Below are 21,098 nucleotides of genomic sequence, written 5' to 3' on the forward strand. Positions count from 1 at the left end.
CGAGGGGCGCGGGGAGGCGGCGCGGCGGGCGAACAAAGCGGGGCCGGGCCGGGCCGGGCCGGGCCAGCCCCCGCCCCCGCCGCCGCGTTTGCTCCGCTCCCTGAATTGTTTCGCTCTCAGCGAGACCTCGGCGCGCAGTCCCTTGCGCGGCCAGCCGCATCCCCCCGGGGTGCTGGCGGCGGGCGGGTGCGCGCCGCGGTCCCGCCCGGCAGCGGGGAGGTAAGGCACGGCACGGCACGGTATTGCATTGCATGGCAGGGCAGGGCAGGGGTGGGCACTGCAGGGCACGGCTCGGCTCGGCGCGCCCCGGGACGGCCGCGGGCTCGGGGCAGCCGGGTCCGAGCTGCAGCTCCGGCCGTGCCGAGCGCTGCCCCGGGCCCGGCCGCTCCCCGCGGCGCCGGCGGCAGCCGCGGCCGGGCCTCGCCGGCGGGCACCGAGCGGCCGCAGCGCCCGCGCTGCCTGCGCGCGTCCCTGCTCCGGTGACCGCGCTTGGGGCGTAGGTGCGACACGCGCGGTCCCGCTCCGGGCGCGCGGGGCGTCTGCAGGCGCCTGTGGAAGTTCTGCAGTTTGCAGATCTGGGGTAGCTTTCGGCGTGGGTGGGGGGTCCGTTGATTCCCCCCCCTCCCACCACCAGCAGCGCCGTGGCTGAAAAATGAAAAAGGTGTGAGCTTGAATCGTAATTATTTTGTTCAAAACTTGGTGGTGCGAACTGACCGTATGTGCATCCTACAGCTCAGACATGGCATGGCTGCACTGGGCTCTTCTGCTGCCCCTTCAGTTAAGGGCTTCAGTGCTTCTTACGTGCATCAGTTCTGCTTCTGCGTTTCCAGGAGCGTTCACATCAGTAAGAGGTGCAGGACTGAGTTTAGGATTGGTTTAGTCTGTTAAACCCCAAACAGACTCTGACTCCTCTCAGTACAGGATGACTCCTTACTCTTCCTTTCCATAGTCACTTTAAGGCAAAACCAAATGTGAAACGTGGGCATTATGATTTATTAGCATTTTACCAAAAAAGTGGGTCTCATGGGTTACACAAGATGCAGGTGCAGAACCTGAAGGCAGAAACCCAATTGCATTCTACTGGTTCTGAATAAAATACAAAAAACGTGCAAGGAGTGTAGCGGCTGGGAAACACTAGCTCTTTGCGTTTGCACAGAGTTATGTAGCATGTGGGCAGACTCCTGAGAGAGCGCTAGGTTGAACGGATTTGGGGTTAGTACACTGAAAGCTTAATTCATGGATTTCATGTGTTTCTACTTTTCAGCTTTGTGGAGAGAGGGGGAAAAGGGGCGGGGGGAAATGCTATCTGTAAGAAGTTGCCTTGTTGGTCAGGTTTGTTGATAAAGATGTTACTTAAAAAAATTACTCAAATTGTAAATGTTGAGGGCAAATACAAATAAAATACTGACAGAGCAAGTCACCTTTTCTGAAATGATGCCAAGTCAGTGGTTCAGGGGCACAACTGCATCAGGAAGAGACTTTCAAACTAATGTAACCGTTCTTGTACTGTGAGTGGAAATGGACTATAAGGCATATAAGACAGTTTCAGAGGTCTGCTTTTGTTTTTATGGAATCTAGATTACTCATCTAAAGATACAGATAGATATAGAGATTTTTTTGTTCTTGCTTTTTCCTCCAAAGTCTTCAGGAGGTCAAACTTTTTGCTAGGTAGTGTGCATGGGGATGTGTTCAAGGAGGTAAGCAAGGAGATTTCCTTATTATTAGCCAACTTCAGGGATCAGCTAAATATATTTTAGGTATGTTACAGGCTTGTTCCTAGGAGTATCTTGGGAAGAACAGAAGGTATTTGTGCCTATGAAATGTTAGCACAGCCCAAAGAACTTAAGAAGTAGGAAGAAAGCCCATAAGATCTATTACTACACGAATTTCTTCTCATTGCCATTTAGGGCTCCTGCTTCAGTGTTAAAATGATCTGCCATAATCGTGCACATACAGAAAGAGAATGTTGAATAAGATTAGCAACATAAATCTCTGCTGCTTTGTAAGTTTTACCCAGCTGCTTGGTGATTTCACAGCTGTTTCTGCAGCTGATAACAGTTTCCATCACTCTGCTTTCTGTGGAGTTGTCACACTGCACTGCTGCAGGTTCTGCTTAGTCCCTATCTGAGTTATAAACCCTGTTATAAAAAACCAGGAAACAAAAAGGCTGATGAATATTAAGTATAATGGAATCATGTTTATTACTCTGAGCTCTTGGATTCAATTAGTTGGCCTTTAATTTAATTTAATTTAATTTTTTAAGAGAGCATTTTTTTGGATTATATTACCTAGCAGAATAGATTTAGAAAAAGTTTATAATGGGAAGCATGTTGTCACTGCCAGTTTACAGCTGGGAAAAATGAAGTGCATGGGGATGAAGTGATTTGCTTAAAGAAACTAGAGGCAAAGAAGAGACAAAACATAAGTGTTCTGGGTTGCATTTGGTTCTTTGATTCCAATAGATGAAGTGAGCAATAGAAATAGACCTAAATGAACTTTTAACTGCAGAAATTCATGTTCACTCCCTTATCCTGCCTACCTCTTTCTGGGGGACTTGCCTGGGTTGTGACACTCATCATCCAGACGTCACATCATCAAAGGAAAAACTTACATAAGGCCAGGAATCGGTGGCTGCTGCCAAGAAAAGAGGCAGAAGCCAAGCAGGAGCGCGAGAGGTGCTTGCTCCTGCTTTGGTTATGTTGGGAGCGGGAGGCAGCATACGGCAGAAACCCTTCTGTGTAGGAGTTTTGTTCATAAGAAACTGATTAATACCCAACTACTTTTCTTTTTAGGAAACCTCCATGCTAGAACATTGTCACCTCTGATTCATCACCCAGCAACATCTGACACTTCAAAGCCTGGAACGGCTCTCTCTGCTGCCTCACTCTGCCTTGAATTGACAAGACAACACGTCCTGAACAGACTTTCTCTGCTTACTGAGCCAAGTGATTTGCTATGATGGATTTTGCATGGACCTGGTAGGTGTGCATGCTGATGGATGTTGATTTTTTGGGGTTGTTTTCAGTAAATCTTAACTTAAACTTCTTAGTGTGTATTGTATGCTCCAGGGTAAAACTTTCCTCTCCCCTTCATCCACTGTTAGCTGTAGATCGCCACAGAAACATGTTCTTCCTCCGTGTCAAAGTAGCTCCTTGAGCAAGTACTTCTAGTGCGGTCAGTGAGAGGATGCTGGCGTTGCTGGGTATCTTTGCCTAAATTTCTTACTCTGAAACCTGAACCAAGTCACCTGTTCGCATAAGTCAGAAGTGTTTTTGCTGGCAGTGAGGATCTAGTGCCGTGTTTTCTGGGGGTGAATACTTTTACTCACCCTTTGAATAGGGACTGTTGTTTGTTTAACTTACAGTATTTCAATAGAGCTTTGTTTATTTGTTTTTTATGAATGCCTGTCTACTTACATCCTAACACAGGCAAGTTCTCAGAAGTCAACAGGTACTTTACCATTGACTTAATTTTGGTAGTTGGGGAGATTTTTTTAAAAAAAAATCTGTGTTGGTTTTGACTGTAAATATCTTATACAGAGATTTATTAAGAAAGAAGAGATATCTAAGAGATATAATTAGTATTAGTTCCTCTGAAGCAGAGGAACAAGGGCCCTGGAAACTGGAGTGAATATACTTTGACTGGATGTTAAAGTCTTCAAAAATGATCATATGGGCCTAAACCAAAGCCTTTTCAAGTTAGTAGGAGATTTCCCTATTTCTTTGATTAGTAAAGAACATATTCAGGGTTTTGAATAGTTATTACAATATACTTGGAATTAAGAGACCTTTTATAGGCAAAATATTGCTTTTTCCTGTAATAAAACATTGAACAGACTAAATTCAAGTAATGGTACAATCCAAAAGGTGGCATTTTGAGGCCACCTTCTCCCCTCATGCAGAACTTCTGTAATGTTTTACAGATCAGTAACACAGCAATATAATGACACCAATATGATTCTCATACTGGAGAGAGTATGGATAGTTTTACAGAGCAATCCCATGGCTTTCCTGGCTTCTCTCGGCTGATGTGAAGGGTGCTGAATCATGGCTAAGGACAAAGCAATAGTACCAAGGTGCCAGCACAGATGTGTTTGCTTTGTCTGATGAGCACTGATCTGATATTCTGCCTGCCTTTCGGAGGTACTAAGTATCTTTAGTGTTGATTGCCGTCATTAGGAGGTGAGAGACTACTCTCTCCAGTAGGTGCTGAGCACCCTGCAGGATTGAGCCCTGAAGATAACTGTATATAGCAATGTGAAACATTGAGCTGAATATTTTCCCTTAGAACAGTAGAAAAAAGGCATTGTCAAAGCAGATCTCAGCTTTCCTTCTCTCATTAGGGATCAAGGAATACAGTTACAAACTCTTGGCTAGGCACAGGGCATAGCCTGGCTGTGTGTGTTAAAAACAGTGAAATCCTCTTTCTTGCAGAGCACACACGGTCAGTTATACGAGGCATTGAGATACAAGCCCAAGGACTCTCTACAATGGAGGAATATATCTTAGCAACAAGGGTGGGAGTGGTGGGAAAGGAAAAGGAGAATACAAGTATCTAGCAATTAACTTCCTAGTCACAGATGTGAAGGTGATAAAAGTAATAAAAGCACTACTGCACTGCCAAGAGCTTTCCTTGTTCTCTGAGCTGCATACCACACTGTTCACAAGACTAGAGAGTGATGGAGAAGGTCCTGTGAGCCACTGCTGGCAGGAAAAACTGCTTTTCCCCAGAGTCCCAGCCTCTATATGCACTAGGGTGTCTCTGTATGCAGCTAATCCAAGGCCATGCAGCTGTAGCAGCCTCAGTTTTGTTGGAGGTGCTGCAGAATAGAGGGTGGCCCCTGCGCTGGCAGGGTCCCAGTGTCACGGCAGAAGTCTGGTATGGCAGCCTGGGGCATTCAAGAGCAATGTGCCGATCAGGTGAGCTTCAGTTCTGCATGGGGCTCAGATAGAGGCAAAAGTTGTTTTTCGGCATAATGCAGGGTCATTCAAGCTGTGCATGCAGCCTTTTGGATTAATAGTGTGTGTATGGTATGAAAACAAGAGGAATGTAACAAAGATGGGTAACTGACTGTAAATCTCCCTCCTCATAGTGGTATGGATGTGGTTTCATGGGCTTGAAAGGGATCCAAACCATTTTTCTATCAAGCTGATTAAATAACAGGCCAACAGCAGTGCACTGATGTTGCTCTAAGAGTAGGTTCATCAGCTTTCAGCTAGCATTTCCTGAGTTCAGGGAGTTGACTTCATCTCCATTCCCTGCACATCCATACGTAGTCATGCCCGTTTGAATTTTTTTGCTAAGTAACGCTTGCTCTGAGAGAGGGCTCATTGTTCGGTGACAGCAGAACAGCTATGCTGCCTCCGAGGGTGGTGAGTTTGACATAAAAGATCAGCAGCAGAGTCTGGAGCCAGCATGTCACGAGGGAGGAGAACTAGGCAGGTTTGGAGCATGAGCAGCAATTTGTCCTTTCAGGGCAATGATTCTACAGTAGGTGTCTAGGAATTTGTCCTTGGCCCAGGAATCTAAGCTGGGCCATGTTACGTCCCATATGAAGAGAAACAAGGGCAGCAGTTGCTGTCCGCTGTGCTCCGTGTCTGGGACTGCTGCTGAATTCTGCCATCTCATAGTACTTTCTTCTCTGAAATGTGATTTCCCTCAGCTCTTTGGAAAACCCAGATGTGATCAATAGTTATGAGTCCCTGAACACAGATTTGCAGACATAAATATCTGTACCCACAGGAGTAGTTTCAGCTGTCTATGATAACATAAACAGATCAATAAGAAAGTATCTCGTTTCACTGTAATTTTAAACAATGTCTGTTATTATTCAGTGGACAGCTTTGAACTCTGTGATCCAGATGCTTAAATAGTTTGGCAGTGAGGGACACAACTGATTGCAAGAGATGATACCATTCACATCTCTAGCTAGTTAAGTCCCAGTTCTGCACACATTTATTCCAACAGGTGCGTGAAAGTTGGTGAGTGCCTCTTAGGGTGCAGTGACACAGTTAAACCTATTTTTTGCTTAGGTAGATCTGCTGTCAAGCCATAATCAAATTTGATCCTGCAGCCAGCATACATGCAATCCTTTGAAGCACGCATGCAGCGTACTGTTATGCAAGCTGTAGTATTCAGGCTTATTCTCTAGTGACGTTTGATCCACATCTGATTTGTCATTTATTATGGATTTGGGGGAAAAACCCCAAAAGATATAGAAAAACAATCCAAGTGTGCAATAAAGAATCAAGCTAATAGAGCAGTAAGCCTCATGTTTTGTTGGGACAGCACTTACTCATATTGTTGTGATATGCATTGGAGCAAAACTGAGTAATGTGTGTATAGGTGTATATATAAAGAAACAATATATAAAAAAAAAAAGTGTGTGCAAGCAAGAGTAGAATTTACAACCAAAGCAGCTTGTGAACTTTGCCTCCTCAAAAGAAGATTCAATTCTATTGAAATCTAAATTGCATCCAGAAATGCTGACTTCAGGATCTAACTTAGAGCCCTAAAGTACCTTAAGGTTGGTGTCTGTCTTGGCCTGTGAATCTACTCTTTCTAGTACCTGTGCACATGCTTAAGACTACCATAAAAACTGATTCAAATTCATTACATTAAGCTTACACGTAAACCTTTGCAAGGTCAGAGCCTTGATCCCAAGTGGGATAGTTGTGCATCCCAGTTTGTCAAGTAACGATAATGTTTCTTAGTTGAACACATGCTTTTCTTCCCACAGCACAACACATGGTCTGCAGAACCTGCTGTAGCTTCAGAATTGAATAAACCAAGAAAATCAAGATGACAAACGAACCTATTAAAGAGATCCTGGGCGCGCCAAAGCATCCTGATCCCGTAACCACTGAGAAGAGCAATAATAATGACTGTGTGATAACCACCATCCCCCTGGTCAGCGAATGCCAGCTGACGGCAGCGACGGGGGGAGCAGAGCTCTCCTGCTACCGCTGCACCATCCCCTTCGGCGTGGTTATCCTCATAGCGGGCGTCGTGGTTACTGCTGTGGCATACAGCTTCAACTCCCATGGATCGATCATCTCGGTGTTTGGATTGGTCCTCTTGTCTTCGGGACTCCTTTTGCTGGCTTCTAGCGCAGTGTGCTGGAAAATTAGGCAGCAAAATAAGAAAGCAAAGAGGCGAGAGAGTCAGACAGCACTTGTGGCACATCAGCGAACCCTGTTTGGGTAAAGACAACCGGGAAAAGGTTGGACAGAACATAGAGCCCTTTTAAATCAACTTGGCTATTTATCAATATATCAAATTGCAAGATGTAATTTAACGTTGGAAATGAACTGAAATGAAAATGGAATGGATTAAGAAAGACTCTAAAAACTCTACAAATGCTCTTAGTATTTTTTTTACTGCAGACATAGCGGTATTTCTTTCCAAGACAGAGGGAAAATCATTTTCCTTCATATAAAACAGTTTTGTTATAACTCAGTCCTGAGCATTCTGCAAGATGCTGATCATGCTGGAAAGGGAACTTGTGAAAACTAAGAAAATAATTTTAACTGACTTAAAATACAAGAGATCTCTTTAGATACTGTGACATTTGATGACGGGAGAAGTCACGGTGTTTGAAGTGACTACAAGGTTACGGCCAGATTGCCGGTGATGACAGAGCAGTGACAATAGCACATTGTTGCTCAGAAAAAAGCAATAACAACCAAGCAAACTGCAGATTGCTCAATAAGCTGATTCTTAGATTCTAGGTAACCTTTTCTCCCCAGTGATATCTGTGGTACTTTCCCCCCATTTTTTTAAACACACTAATATTAATTTTTTTTTGCTATTGAATAGAAATAAGTAGAAATGTGTAATTATATTGTCTAACCTAAATAACGAGGTATGAGTATAGCTTCATACGTGAGACTTTTTTGTAAATTAAAGTGGTCAAGTTTAGCACTTTCCATTATTTTGCTATAAAATTAAAAAGTAAATTTCATTAAAATAATATTCAATGCTGCTAGAGCTTTATAAAATCTTTTTTTTATTGCTATCAGGATAACTTGTATCTTCAACTTTGACTACTCCATGATCCTTTTCCCTTTTCCCCCTGTATAACAACAGCTGTGACCGTAACTGTGAACATACATACCACTGATCTGTCCCAAAGATCTCTAGAGACCATGGATTTTGATTTGACAACGCATTCCTCTTGCAGCTTGATTAACAACTGGATTATTGACAAATCCTAGGGGTCAGTTCTTAAGACACTTACTGGCATAGTCAGTCTTACTCTGCTGTTAATAGTTACTCATGGAAGCAAAGTCATTCGTGTGTAAGTGTTCGCTGGATGAGTGTTGGGATTATGAATCTGTGTGAAAATGCAGATCTCCACCGTGGTGCCACCATGTATATCTGAGATGTTTGAGTCTGTAAATTTTATGTTCCAGAAGTCTTCCAACTTTTCTCAAGTAATGAATAATTGATGGTCTGGCCCCAAACTGGAGCAAAACCAAACATTATTTCATCATTTCTGTGATGAAGGACAAGCGGCACTGAGCTGTGCCGCAGATGTCCGCCTCAGTGAGTGCTCATGAGGGTGTGCAAAGGCAGAGAGGAGTCCTCTTTTTCTGCTTGGAGTCCTCTTTCTCTTTTTTTCTCCCCTCTCTCCGTCAGACTCTCAAAGGCTGATGTGATTCCCTCCCCCTTCCTCCCAGGGTTGGCCACGCTATGGCAGCATGCCTGCCAAACTGGAGCTTGCCTTCAGCAGGTCATCCCCGAGCCACACACTTCTGCTGAAATCACCTAGGCATCTTGGCTTAGGTGCTGCCTTTTCCTCTGCCCGGTGTGGTTTAAGCCTGTTACATCCATAACTTATCCCTGGATTTGCAAACTGTGCTGCATGTTTTAAATAGAGCTGGCTGTATGTATGGGAGGGGATGTTTGGAGTCACTATTTGCGTTGCCACACTCCATGGTTACCAGACGCTATAATAAAATCACTTGCATCAGAGGAAAGCTGACAACACATTTTAGCACTTCCATAGCTCTAACTTAATCACGGCAGGAAGCTTTCCTGCTGCTAGGAGAACATGTTGCGTCACCCAAACATCTGACACTGGTGTCTAATGTCAATCACTTTGCTTAAGGTCATTAAAAATATTAGGGGTGTCCCCTTACGATGTGCAGGTTTTGCATGAGTGACAATTCATGGGAAATGCATAGCATGATAAATAATGCAACAGGTGGACTAAAGTGGTGTCTTTCCTGTTTAAAATGAGAAAAGTGATTGACATTAGCAAAACTGGATAAGCTAAATAGGGCTATTTATTTTTCTTTCCTCTGGGAACACAATAGTTCTTCTGACTCCATCTCCGCTCCCTGCTTCTTCTTCCCCAGTGCGATTCTGCAGGTGGCCGAGAAGAGCGTTGCGGAGCCCGCGCAAAGACGTGGCGATTCCCACCGCGCGTGTGCAGCAGCTCAGCCCTGCGGGGCCAGGGGCGGAAGCAGGCCTCTCGCCCTCTGAAGAAGGCTTCCCCATCCATGGGCTTGCCCTTTGCCACTGGCGAAAGGAGCAAGCATGCTCATGGGTGGAGGAAAGAGGGGCAAGGTGAGGCTCTGCCCCAGGTCAGAAGAAAAAGTCAAACTTGGAGGAACATAGGGAACGAATTTGGGGAGCTGGTTTGTAGAGGGGTAAATAAGGGCGAATCAGAACTGCTTGCTTTGCAACTGCTAGAGATTTCCTTTCCCTCGTCTCTGCTCTCTTTATGTTTAATCTGCGTATGTGAGGAAAGAGCAGAGTCCCTGCACCAGCCTCTGCCTTGCGAACTGTGGATTTAGACGTTAGGAACACATAAGTGGTGCCAGACTGCATTAGAGATGTTAAGACTGATCCCCCAGCACAGCAAAGCTTCAGATACCACCACGGTGTCCTGTAATACCTGCTAACTGACAGCCTGTGATACCTCTAGATAATACGGGACTACTGCAGCACAAACCACCAAGCTCAGCAGTAGCATGGGCTGTATCCTTGGGAGGCAAGGTCCATGCACAAGCATCTTTGAATCAAACAGGGAGTGAAAGTCTGTGCAAAAATTCGCTCTTACTTGCCCTTCATTCAGAGAAACAAAATGATAATTTCTGGGGAAGAGTCCCAGCCCTTGGTTGTGGTGTCTTGCAGGAGCAAGACAGAGCTTGCGTGTGGCTTAGGCACAGACCTCGTGTGCTGTTCAGGAAGGTTTCATCACTGCGTTGCTACGTGGCCCTAGAAACCTGCCTGGGCTTCTCCACTGTGACTTGGGTGCTTTGATTTGGGACAATCTGAAACAGTTGTTGGCATCTTTTCTGAATGGCCAGTGATGACACCCAGCATGAGCCTCCTGATCTGTATTTCTGTCTTTCTGTACGTCTGTGTCTTACAGACATACTTCATTATTATCCTCCCTCTCCCTGCAACTCTCATCCAGGTTGTAACATAGCAGCAATACCTTTTTTTAGCCCTTAAAAATAATTGTTCTGGGAAAGGGGCTACCGAGTACAGCATACTCATGGCTGCACTCAGGCTTAGCACCTTCATTTTGTCACAAAATGCTGATATTACACTCGGTTAGATCTGAAATGTTTTTACAAGAGCAAATGGAAAGCCACCACCTCCCTCAAACTGGTCAGCTACAACATAAAAGTTCTGCTTCATCTTTTGAACACCACAATCTAATCCAGATTGGATTTGGGGTTTCACACAATCCCCAAAGTCTTTGGTGCAAACCCATTTGGGACTCAGTAGTTGCGGCTTAGTGTTTTCCGTGGGAACCTGAAAAGCAAAAGTCAGCCTGGAGGATGCAACCCTGTGGAGATCAGAATGACTTTCCCATTCAGAAACACCTTCCCTTCTGGTGTGAAAAGGCTTTGAATGCGACAAACGGTATTTTGGTTCTGGGTGAGGTTGGGTGGGAGCTGATGCAAATTTTATTGTCACAATTGCTTGTCTCTCCCTTCCTGAAAGCTCTGGCAGCATTGCGCAAGAAGAATTGCCCTCACAAGGATAGAAAATTATCTAATAGGGGAATTGTGCTGGTGCACCGGGCAAATGTTACGGGGATCTTAAATAATAATTTCAAAACCTAAGCACAGGAAATTGTGTCTGTAACTACACCCTGTATTGCTATTGTACACAAAGCCGGTTATGGCCTGGGACAGTATTTTAAAATAATAATCAGTTTGGTATGACAATGCTTAATATTTGTTCAAGTCAAAACGCCCAATTTACGATTCCCAAGTCACATACTGTATCATGTGTTGTACGTGACTGTGGTTCTAATACTGTAATTTTCCAGGTTTTTACGAAAAAAATGTGGGAGAGAAAGGTTAGTTTCATGGACTTGTGTCAGAAGAGCTAAGTTTCTCTGCCTTGGACACTTGGGAGAGCTCCTGTTACCAAACAGCCTTGAATGTGCAACATTCCCGTAGTGCTACAGAACAGGAACCAGGGCTTAGAGCAGAGGATCTAAACATGCAGAAAGCCCCGAAAGTCTCATCAAGAGCCCAAAGAGGTCAGAAACAAGCCCTCTGGAATATCCCATAATCTTGCTTCAGCTTGGCTTGTCCAAAGTCCAGGGCTCCATCCCTTCAGCAGTGGAAATGCAGGTTGCCACGTAGGCGCTAGCAGCTTTCACCTGATTTGTTTTTGCAACGGGCTTCAAATAAGAGCAGAACCAAACTGTCGGCTGTCATTCTGCTGATGTTTTTCTGATGCCTCTAGGTCGTAGGACTTTTAAGCTACATCAGCATAAATCCTTGTCAACTACAAAGGGCTTTTGTGGATAAAAGTACATTAACAAATACAGAATTGTTCTGTATGATGTGAAAACTGATGCAAATCCTGGTAAAACTTTATGTGCAGATTAAATCTTGCAGGCTAATATATATAGGAGAACAATGGTCTTAAACTGCAGAATCAACTTGAATTTTTGGCTGTTTTTCAGGTTGTTGATGTCACTATTAACATGACAGAGGACCTACTCCTTCCTCTTGTGCACAGCCAGTTGGAGTCCTATTGTCCCAACTGATGCATCCAAAGCTTTGCATTTGTGGCAAATATGTCATTTTTGAAAAACGGTTTTCTTGGATTGACTACTTTCACTTCTTACTCTGCTGTTCTTTCTGGAGTGGGAGGAAAAAAAAAAGTCTTAAATTTTAAAAACGGAGAGGAGAAATGGCAAGAAGCACACACCCCTGCGGAAGTCGGACGTCGCGCATGAAGTCCCGGGGGGGCTGTATGGCTTCACACGGGTTTGTACAGCGCCTGGGTGAGCGGCAGAGACTTCTAAGAACCGTAGCGGTCTTGTTTCTGGTACATCTGTGGCTATATCCTCAGCTTCGGTCTTACAGACTGCCTGAAGATCCCGGCTTAACATCAGCCTTCAAGCTCACCTCGTATTTCTTCCCCTTTTTCGGTTTCTCGGGGACCGGCCCAGCAAAGAGCCGCTCTTTGGTTCCTTACCGCCTTCCGCAGGCAGGTCGGGGCGGGCAGAGGCAGGGCCCCGGCGCCCCGGCCCGCCGCGCAGCCCCCCGCCTGGAAGAGGCAGCGCTGCGCAGCCGGGGAGCTTCCCGTCCTGCGGCGAGCCGGGGCGGGCAATGGGCCGCTGGAGAAAAAAGCGCCGGACGGCAGCAGAGCCCCTCAGCGGCTCAGCCTCGGTCCCTTTCGAATCCGCGGGCCCAGGTTTGTGAACAGAGTTAACAGCTTTCCTGGAAAACTGGCCCATGACATTATTTCCTTGCGAACTCCATCCACCTGTCATGTTGGGGCTTGGGGCAACGCCAGCGCGGGCAGGAAATAATAGGCAGCAGGATGCCGGTGTGTGTCGATGGCCCTGACCCTCCCATTCCTGAACGTGAATAAGCCGCGGGCTCGCGGGGCGTCACAGCCGCGCGGCTCCGGGGCCCGCAGAGCCGCCGGGGTGGGATGCGCAGCCGCTGGAACAACATCCCGGCGGCCGCGCCGCGCGGGAGGAGCCGCCGCCGCCGCTGCCGCCGCCGCCGCCGCCCCGCTCGTCCGCCTCGGCGCTGGCGGCCGCTCGGCACGGCCGGGAGGGCGAGAAGCACACGGGTACCCCGCCGCGGGGAAGCGCGCCGGCGGCGGGGCGGCACCCTCTGCGGAGAGCCGCGTCCCGCCCCGCGCCCCGCGCGCGCGTGTCCGCGCTCGTGTGCTGCTCCGACTGCGCAGAGGGCGACTACGCGGGATGTCTGTGCTTCTAACGCTTGCACCATCAAAACGCGCTCCTCCAAAGGAGACAGCGCCTGCGCCCGGCGCCCGCCGCCCCCTTGCTGGCCGGGGGCCGAGGGCGCCCGACCCACCGGCCCGGCAGAGCCCTGGCTCCCTTGGCTGAGCCGTTCGGGCGAGCCGAGCTCCGCTGCACTTCTCATCGGGCAGCTCGCGCCTCGGTGCCGGTCCCTGCGGGGCCGACGGCGCGCGTCGTGCGCGGCCGCTGCTGTCTGGGCTTCGTTTTTAGATAGATAGGGGCGAGGAGGGCTTCGGCCTCTGCCGGCGGGCTGATGGTGCCTCAGAGGACGAGCAAACGGGCTGCTCAGTCATCGCGCTGGCTTGTTGAACTCCGTCTGTAAAGAAACATCCTGCTCTCATAGCCGCTTCCCTATAAATAAAGAGTTTTCATAAGAAAGTCCAACGACTGGATCAATTGCTTCCTGATCTGGACGCCGAACTGGTACAGCTAAAGCTGCGTGAAACCCGGGCTAGCAGCATCCCGCCCCCCTCACCCCTCCTGCCCTTCCAGAGGCAAAACTGCCGCGACGGACGGCGTCCTTTCTGCGCGACGGTCCGGGCGGCTAACCGACCGCTAACGTTCAACTTTTGCAAGACGAGCAATTAAGTGCAATAGGACCGACCTCTTCGTTTTTGCCTTTCAGAACGAACCCCCCAAGGGAACGGGCTGCCCTGTCCCGGCCAGGGCACGGCGGCTGCCGCCGCCGTCGGAGCCGCCGTCGGCACCGGCGCGTCCGCGGGCGGCCGGGCGCGCTGCCGGCGCCGCGGGCCGGGGCTGCGGCTTCCCCTGCGGGCTGCGGGCAGCGCGGTTCGTAGGGGCCATCGCCCCGGCGGCGGCGAAGACCCGCTCGCGCTTCCGCTGCGGGAGTCCAGGCCCGTCCCGGGCGCGCGAGGCCGTTCGCGGCGCGCCAGGGCCCCGGCCCAGGCACGCAGGGACGCGGATTTGGGATATTTTTGAGCGCCATCTACTGGAGTTTAATCCGTTTTCTAGCTGTTTGCGTGCATTAGTGCGTTGCCCGTATACCCCTGCGTGCATCTCACGGGCTGTGCTGAGAGGGGCGAGGACGGCGCGCTCGCGCCGGGGCCTCCCGCGGGGCCGCAGCGAGCGCCTCCCGCGCCCCCCAGCTTCGCTTTCCCTGCGCGAAAGGCGGCTTCCCCTTGCTCGAGCTCCAGCTGGTCAGAAATTCTCCAGTGAACAGATTTCCCCTGGAAAACGAGGATCTGACCAGCTCGAAAGGATTTGCGGGGATGTAACAGTTCTGCCGCCCGCTCGCCGCTGCGGGGAGCCGTGGCCGCCGCGCGCGGGGGTTTAGCTTTCGGCTGCGCTGGTTTTGAAGAAGGCGAAGTGAGAAAGCGGACGGGAGACGTTTTCGCCCCGCCGAAACGAAGCATCAGGCGCCCGCGCGAGTGCGGCACCCACCCGCGCGCTGAGCCCGGGGGCCGGGCGGCAGAGCGAGGCCAAACCCGGCGCGCCGCACTGCGCGCGGCTCCGCTCCCGCAGCGCCGCGGCTCTGCCCCGCTTTCGGGGCGCCGGCGGCCCTGCGGGCCCCTTCCCGCCCCGGCGCGTCTCCCGCCTCCGCCTTGGCGCGCGAGGCGCTAGCAGGCAGCTTCCCCGCGCCGGCCGCCGTCGTGCAACTCGGTTTTATCGCACGGCGTTGGGACGTTTCCGTGGCGTTCGCCAAACGCAAGCTTCTGGCTCAGGTTCCTGGATATACACAAATTTTTTCTGTCGTGGCCTGATTAGCTACACTTCTCATTAGACATTCGCTCCTAATTGACTCAATTAATTCCTATTTGATTTTCTCAAGCTTGTTTTTTCAGACATTATTTGCTTTGTCACTTGTTTGCTTTTTCACACCGATTCAGCTAGTTAGTTTTATCCACAGCCGCCTGTCTGCTGACAACTACTTTTTCACTCCAAAAGGATTTTCCTGGTGGTTTTGTGGAAATTTTAGAGCCTTCTCTGTCAAGGCCGAGAGCCGTTCCCCGCAGACGAGCCCGAGGACCTCGGCACGGACCGTGCACAAGGCGTCTTAGAGACACTTCTCACAGCGAAGGTTTCCCAACCCACGGTCACTCCGATGGATTTTTCCTGTAGGCTCGGGGGGGACTTGCATACAACGAGGATATTGTCTCTGAGTTAAAACATAGCATGGGCTTATTTCACATCTTTCAAGGAAGGGTTGGAGACTAGCCACATACGTTTTGAAATCTCTGGACCACAAATAAGCCATTGAAACCGATTTTGCAAGCTGTGGGTTTTACAATAGAGGGAGGGATTGGATCGTTCGCCCGTTTTGGACCTTGGAGAAGCATTTCTTGACTCCTGTTCCAAAACAAGAGCAGAACAAATTGAATGTTGCAAGTGCCTTGTGCAGGACTGTTCCAGTAACATCACCCCTTCCGAGTGGGCTTCTGCGGCTGCTTTTCCCCGAGATACTGAGAACAGGGCTCTGACTTCGGCTGAGCGAGCAGTTAACACGCTCTCCGGAGTAACGCTTCTGGGGGCAACGAGGAAACTGTAAAGCTGAACCTGGTTGCAAGTCATAACCTGCCTGGGACCTCAGAGAGCCTCCCGGATGTTTCGGATGGTCAATCTCTGGCTTCACCCTGAAGACTAAGGAAACAGCACTCAGAACACAGCCAAATGCAAAGCTCCTTCTAAGCCTCTCCCTGAAAGAAAGTCTCTGAGTTTTATGTAGAAAAATAGAAAAGCCCTTAATATTCTCCCTGCAATAAATGCTATCATCTTTAAATGTACTTCCACAATCACAAGCACCACTTTCTTTGTTCTTCTTTAACTGAAAGTGATTAAACTGTCAACTGATTAACTGAATTATTTACAGCTGCTGGTTTCCTCAGGTGGTTTATAATGAGCTTGACTGGCTCCTGGGGCTGCTTGCAAGTCAGCCTGGACTCCAGCTGGACTGAAGGTTTCTTGTGCCACCAGCAGAAAATGCAGGTTTGAAAGACCCCCCCCCCCAATATTTTTTTCTCCTTTCCCTGGAAGAAGCTGATTCTGTATAGTTCTTACTATGAGTAATTTGCCTTTAATTTCAAACTAAGTAGATGGGCTGGTAAGGCCCAAGTGTGTCTGTGCACAGCCTGGTGTCTGCATGAGGCAGGCCGGGAAGGGAGCCCTTGGGTCTCGTTGCTAGACTGAAACAATGGTCAGTTTTGGTGATCTTTGCTGAGCTTGGTGCACTCTGAGATTGAGCTAATCAGTAAATATGTTTTCCTTCTGATAATGAGGTTTCCTGTTATCATGACAAATACACAGGGTGGTTGGTAAACTCAGCTTTGAGGTGAAGTAGGGTATCCTATGGGTTCTCTGTGTTATGTAGCAGGGTTGAGTTTTCTGGTGTAAGCACCAGAATGCCCCCAATTCCCCTGGCTTTCCCAGGGAATCGGGTAGCTGCAGCCCCTGTGCTGCTGCTGCTCCACAGCAACATGCAGTTGGAAATAGAACAAACTCTGGGAAATAGAAACGTAACCAGCTCCCCTACTGACCTTTATTTTACTGGCCCTAAAACAGGGAAAGCATGCCCACCGGCTCTGCAAACACCTTAAATAACTGAAAGACCCTCTGCTGCTCCTAGTTGCTGGCCACTTCCTCATTTATTTTCCTCTTGGCTAACAACAGTTTGCATATACATGTATGTGCATGCATACACACACACATATATAGATATATGTGTACACATTTTCAGTTCCTTGCAGGTCTCATCCAAGAAAGCAGACGAGTCCACTTTGTCCCTTCACATCCTTCCAGCAGCAGCAGAGTGGCGCAGCGGAAGCGTGCTGGGCCCATAACCCAGAGGTCGATGGATCGAAACCATCCTCTGCTAGTGGCAACTTGTTTTTCTCCTTCTCTGCAGATATTCAAGGCCCGCCTGGACACAGCCCCGTCTGACATGCTCTAGCTGCCCATACCCCTCAGCAGGGGGTCGGACTAGATGATCTCCAGAGATCTCTTCCAACCTTGCCGAGCCCTCGGTGGTCCTCAGGCTGCTCCTGCTCCCCGGCGCTCGCCGAGGTCACCTGGCCGTTTCGGAGATCTGCTTTGCTTGAACTTCCGCTGTTTGGCGGCCTAAAGAAACCTGACTGAAAGGGTAAGGAGAGAATCCTCTGCGGCTCTGACACACCTCTGCGGGTTAGCAGAGCTAGTCTTGTTTAAAGTGTTTTCTCGCCCCTTCGGGTACGCGTGCTGCACCCTCCGTGGCTGTTCTGCACATCCTACAGACAGGAAGAGTTACTGTGGGGTTCTCTCCATCCCTTTCTTTTTTCAGTGTTCTTGCTTAAGCAGTGACTTTTATTCAGGTTCCACAGTCTGACTTGCAGAGCGTGAACAAAAAACTACCGTTGCCTTTAGTGTGGTCCTACACTATTGCAAAATCAAGTTGTTGCTTCTGGCAAACCCTGTATTCCCCGGAGCTTGGTCACTCCAACTTGCAAGCAGCCATACAAGGAAAGTGGGTCTGAGATCAATCACCTAAGATCTGTTAGATACTTTTATTTACCTTTTTGGACTTTGCATCTGTTGGTAAGAAGCTTTCTCGCTTGCTGCCTTGAATTTTAAGCTGTGTAAAAATGTTGGCACATATATATGTATTTTCTATGTATCACCACTTTGACATTTTTCCACAATTATGCAGAACTTCCTAACTTGGTTAATAGGAGTGGTTTTATATTGGTCTTAAGCAGTGGTCTTGGTGTAGGGAAAATGGAAAGCAAATGCATTTAATCATGATCTTGAGGGGAAAACATTGATATTCCAGATCTGCCCTTTTGAATTGAAGGTGTTGAGCATGTTAGTTGCTTACACCTGGCTATCTCCCACTTTCACAAATACCTTAAGATACAGATAAGACCTCTGGGGATCTTAAAAAAAGCAAGTAGATCCTTAAAGCCCGTTAGGAAGCTGGCACCATTCTGAGCATCTTGATCCTCAGGCACTTCAGCGAAATCTGCTGTTTGCTGCTAGTCTGACAGATCTGGGCAAGGAGGGAAATGAGCTGGGTGTCCTGCTGTGCATCTGGACGGTGCTCCAAAATAACGCAGTCCAACGCTCCGTTATCGATTCTTGGCAAATGTGGGCCTGGGACCTGCAGGGTCTGACCGGAAAAGCGCTGGAGGCCGCTGGGTCTGGGAGCTGCTTGCATGACACTTCAAACCAAAAAATGCCGGGGCCAATCCTGACTGCGAGGGCTCAGAGCAGCCTCCCTGCGCTTCGTTAGCTGTGTTTGGTGCAAATCTGCTTGGTATTTGTAAAGACCCATCTGTTCTCCAGAGGGGAGCAGCTGACTGCTGAGGCAGAACAGCAGATACAATATGGCCGTATGTACAGATGGTTGTTGTTGTTTCTCATGACACATTTGCTTTTTATTTGTCAAAGATGCTTCCTAGCAGATAAAAGGCCATCTCGCTGCCTGCATTTGTTCTAGGGAGGCTTGAGCACTGTTTACTCAAGACGAGGAGGCTGAGAAATGTGAATTAGCATGAACGATAGATGGAGAATTAACTTTTGCCTGGGTGATGCTGGGCTGACGTGGGTGGGAGCTGTGCTCAGTGCCCACGGCCAGGCTTGCGGCTGGGCGCGCAGGGCAGCCGCTCGCTGGGGAGGCCAAGCGCTGCTCCTGGTGATGGTTTCTCCAGCCACCACCCTCCCACGAACAAGGTCCACTGCAGCCCTTCATCTTGCTGTGCTGCTGCAGCCTGGCTTGGGCTCTCTTTGCCTTCTTGCATGTAACAGCTGTTATTTTATGATATTTTATGATAACTGTTATTTTAACGATGGGCGGCTGCAGGAGCAGCTGTCAGCCGTCTGCGACCTGAGCTCTGCTGTTCCTGCGGACCCCAGGGCAGGGCCCGGGCGTGCGTTTTGGCTTGTCCAATGCAGCCCTGACCCCGACCCATGACGGTAGCGAACAAGCATTGTGGTCGGCCAGACGGACACGTGGTGGGGTTGTCATTATGAAACATGTAGCTCTGGGAAGGGAACTTTCTTAAGAGCGAATATTCAAGTGAGTCAGTGGATCCACATCAGCGCAGATTGGGTGCAAGTGGGAGGATGAATCCTTCCAGGCCTGTGCAAAATCCCTGCCCAAATTGTGCTGGGAATGCCAGAAGTTTGCAAAGGGATTTATAGATGTGCAGTTGCTGCCTTTTTAAGGGAAAGCAGCGAAAAGAAGTCACTGGAGAGTTAAATGTCCTCTACCACCTTTATTACATGGAGGAAACGTGGCATGGGATGAAAGGAAGAGCTTTATTTGCTGTTGAAGATGTGGTAGGCAACATCCAAAAATATGAAGTCACTTCCAAAAAACACAGCTGCTGAGCGCGCACTATGATTTCCATATGCCTGGTTGTCTGAGAACGTCTCGGTGGCAGTCTCGGAACAGGAACGGCGTCACGAGCGCTGCCGAGCTCCGCAGGCCGCAGGGTTATTTTTCTGGTTGTGTTTTGCGACGCTGTTTTGTAACGCTAACCTCCAGGAAAAAAGATGTTCCCCTGCACTAGCACCTTACCGGCTCGTTTAATGGCAGTTTTGCCTTTAAGGCGTGAGATTAAGCAGACTCTTCTATTGCTTTGAAACTTTGTGGATGGGCGTTAGCTCCAAAGGTGTGTTTTAGTTCAGGCTGTTGGCAAACAGAAGAAATTACAGAATGAAATCCTGGAAAAGGTGTCACTCGCGTTAGAGGGCCATAGATCAGGGGGTGTGATAACCTCCCAGGCTCCGCGGAGACGCTGGCGCTGCCGGAGGCTGAGAGCAGCTGGCACCCGAACGCCCGGTCCCCAGCGCGGGTTCAGAGCTTCGCTCCGAGGGACGGCGCTGGGTCCTTGCCTGCTTGCAGGCTAAATTCTCTGATCACAACTGTTTACGTGGTCTGTTTTAAATGAAAGAAAAATATTCAGGTTTCCCTCTAGAGGGAATCCCCACCACCACCACTCTTTGGGTAAAAGAGCGGTAGGGTTTTCTTGTTTAGACCCTTGCGTTAAAGCCAACACGTCAGTCGCTGCTCCGGAAGGTTGATCTACGGCAAACCGAGCCCCAGCTGCCTGCGGGGTCTGGGCTGCACATGACCCCCGAGGAGCCCGAACGCGCCCCGCGTGCTCACCCACGCGTGGGAGAGGAGGTCTCTGCTGCCCCGTGGTCGTGTCCATCAGCAGGCGCGGGATGGTCCCGTGCTGGGCAAATAAATACGCCACGGCCAGGTAACCATGCGGGAGACGAAGGTTTGGGGAATGAAGATGCTGAACCAGTCCGGATATAGCTTGTGCTGGAGGAACTGAGGGATGAGGACTGATATGAGCGTCCTGGCTTCATCAACACGTTGGGTGGAAGTCTCTGGAAGAGGGGAGGAGGACTGGCCGTGCCCTGGCTGGGCTGTAGGCGGCCCCGTCGGGAGGACCTCTCGGAGCCGGCAAGTCTGCGCAAACCAAGCTTGCGTGCGCCGAGCGGAGCTTTGCAAAAGGTCGTCGACTTCGGTCGCGGTTCAGCAGGAGTAAAGCTGCGTTGAAGCACTCGAAGCGTGACGGGTTTGGCGCGCTCAGCCTGCGAGCGCTGGGATTTCGCCGTGCCGCCCCTCGAGCACCCTTCCCGCGCGGCCGCGGCCTGCCGCTCGCGCGCGCTCGCCCTGTTTGCCCGTGTTAACAACTTCCCCTGGGGCGGCGGCGGCGGCGGGTCGCGTGGGGCAGCGCTGTTTGCCGTGCGCTTAGGGAGCCGCGGCAGGTCGCTGCGCCGTGCTCGGGGGAGCGATCCTGGCAGTGGCACTTGTGACCGCAGAGTGCTTTGGAGAAGGCACTTAAGCAGCGGCTTGGGACATTCCTTGAGTTTGCAAATTATGTAAGTGGCT

At 49.5% G+C, this 21,098-nt stretch overlaps 1 protein-coding gene and 1 non-coding gene across 3 annotated transcripts; both read left to right on the forward strand.

Moving 5' to 3' along the window:
- Positions 1 to 101: 101 nt before the first annotated feature.
- On the forward strand, positions 102 to 7,989 carry TMEM100 (transmembrane protein 100). Of its 2 annotated transcripts, none has more exons than XM_062591665.1 (3): positions 102 to 219; positions 2,793 to 2,978; positions 6,740 to 7,989. In XM_062591665.1, exon 3 carries the CDS (start codon positions 6,802 to 6,804, stop codon positions 7,204 to 7,206), a length of 405 nt encoding a protein of 134 aa, XP_062447649.1. In that variant the 5' UTR covers positions 102 to 219; positions 2,793 to 2,978; positions 6,740 to 6,801; the 3' UTR covers positions 7,207 to 7,989. The 2 variants fall into 2 exon arrangements, with proteins under 2 accessions (XP_062447649.1, XP_062447650.1); XM_062591666.1 differs by lacking the exon at positions 102 to 219 and adding an exon at positions 2,622 to 2,675.
- Positions 7,990 to 17,018: 9,029 nt separating this feature from the next.
- Positions 17,019 to 17,090, forward strand: TRNAM-CAU (transfer RNA methionine (anticodon CAU)). The gene has a single exon. It is a non-coding gene; the product is annotated as a tRNA-Met (tRNA).
- Positions 17,091 to 21,098: the final 4,008 nt, after the last annotated feature.

Source organism: Rhea pennata, chromosome 19 (genome assembly GCF_028389875.1).
Source record: "Rhea pennata isolate bPtePen1 chromosome 19, bPtePen1.pri, whole genome shotgun sequence".
Lineage (NCBI taxonomy): Eukaryota > Metazoa > Chordata > Aves > Rheiformes > Rheidae > Rhea > Rhea pennata.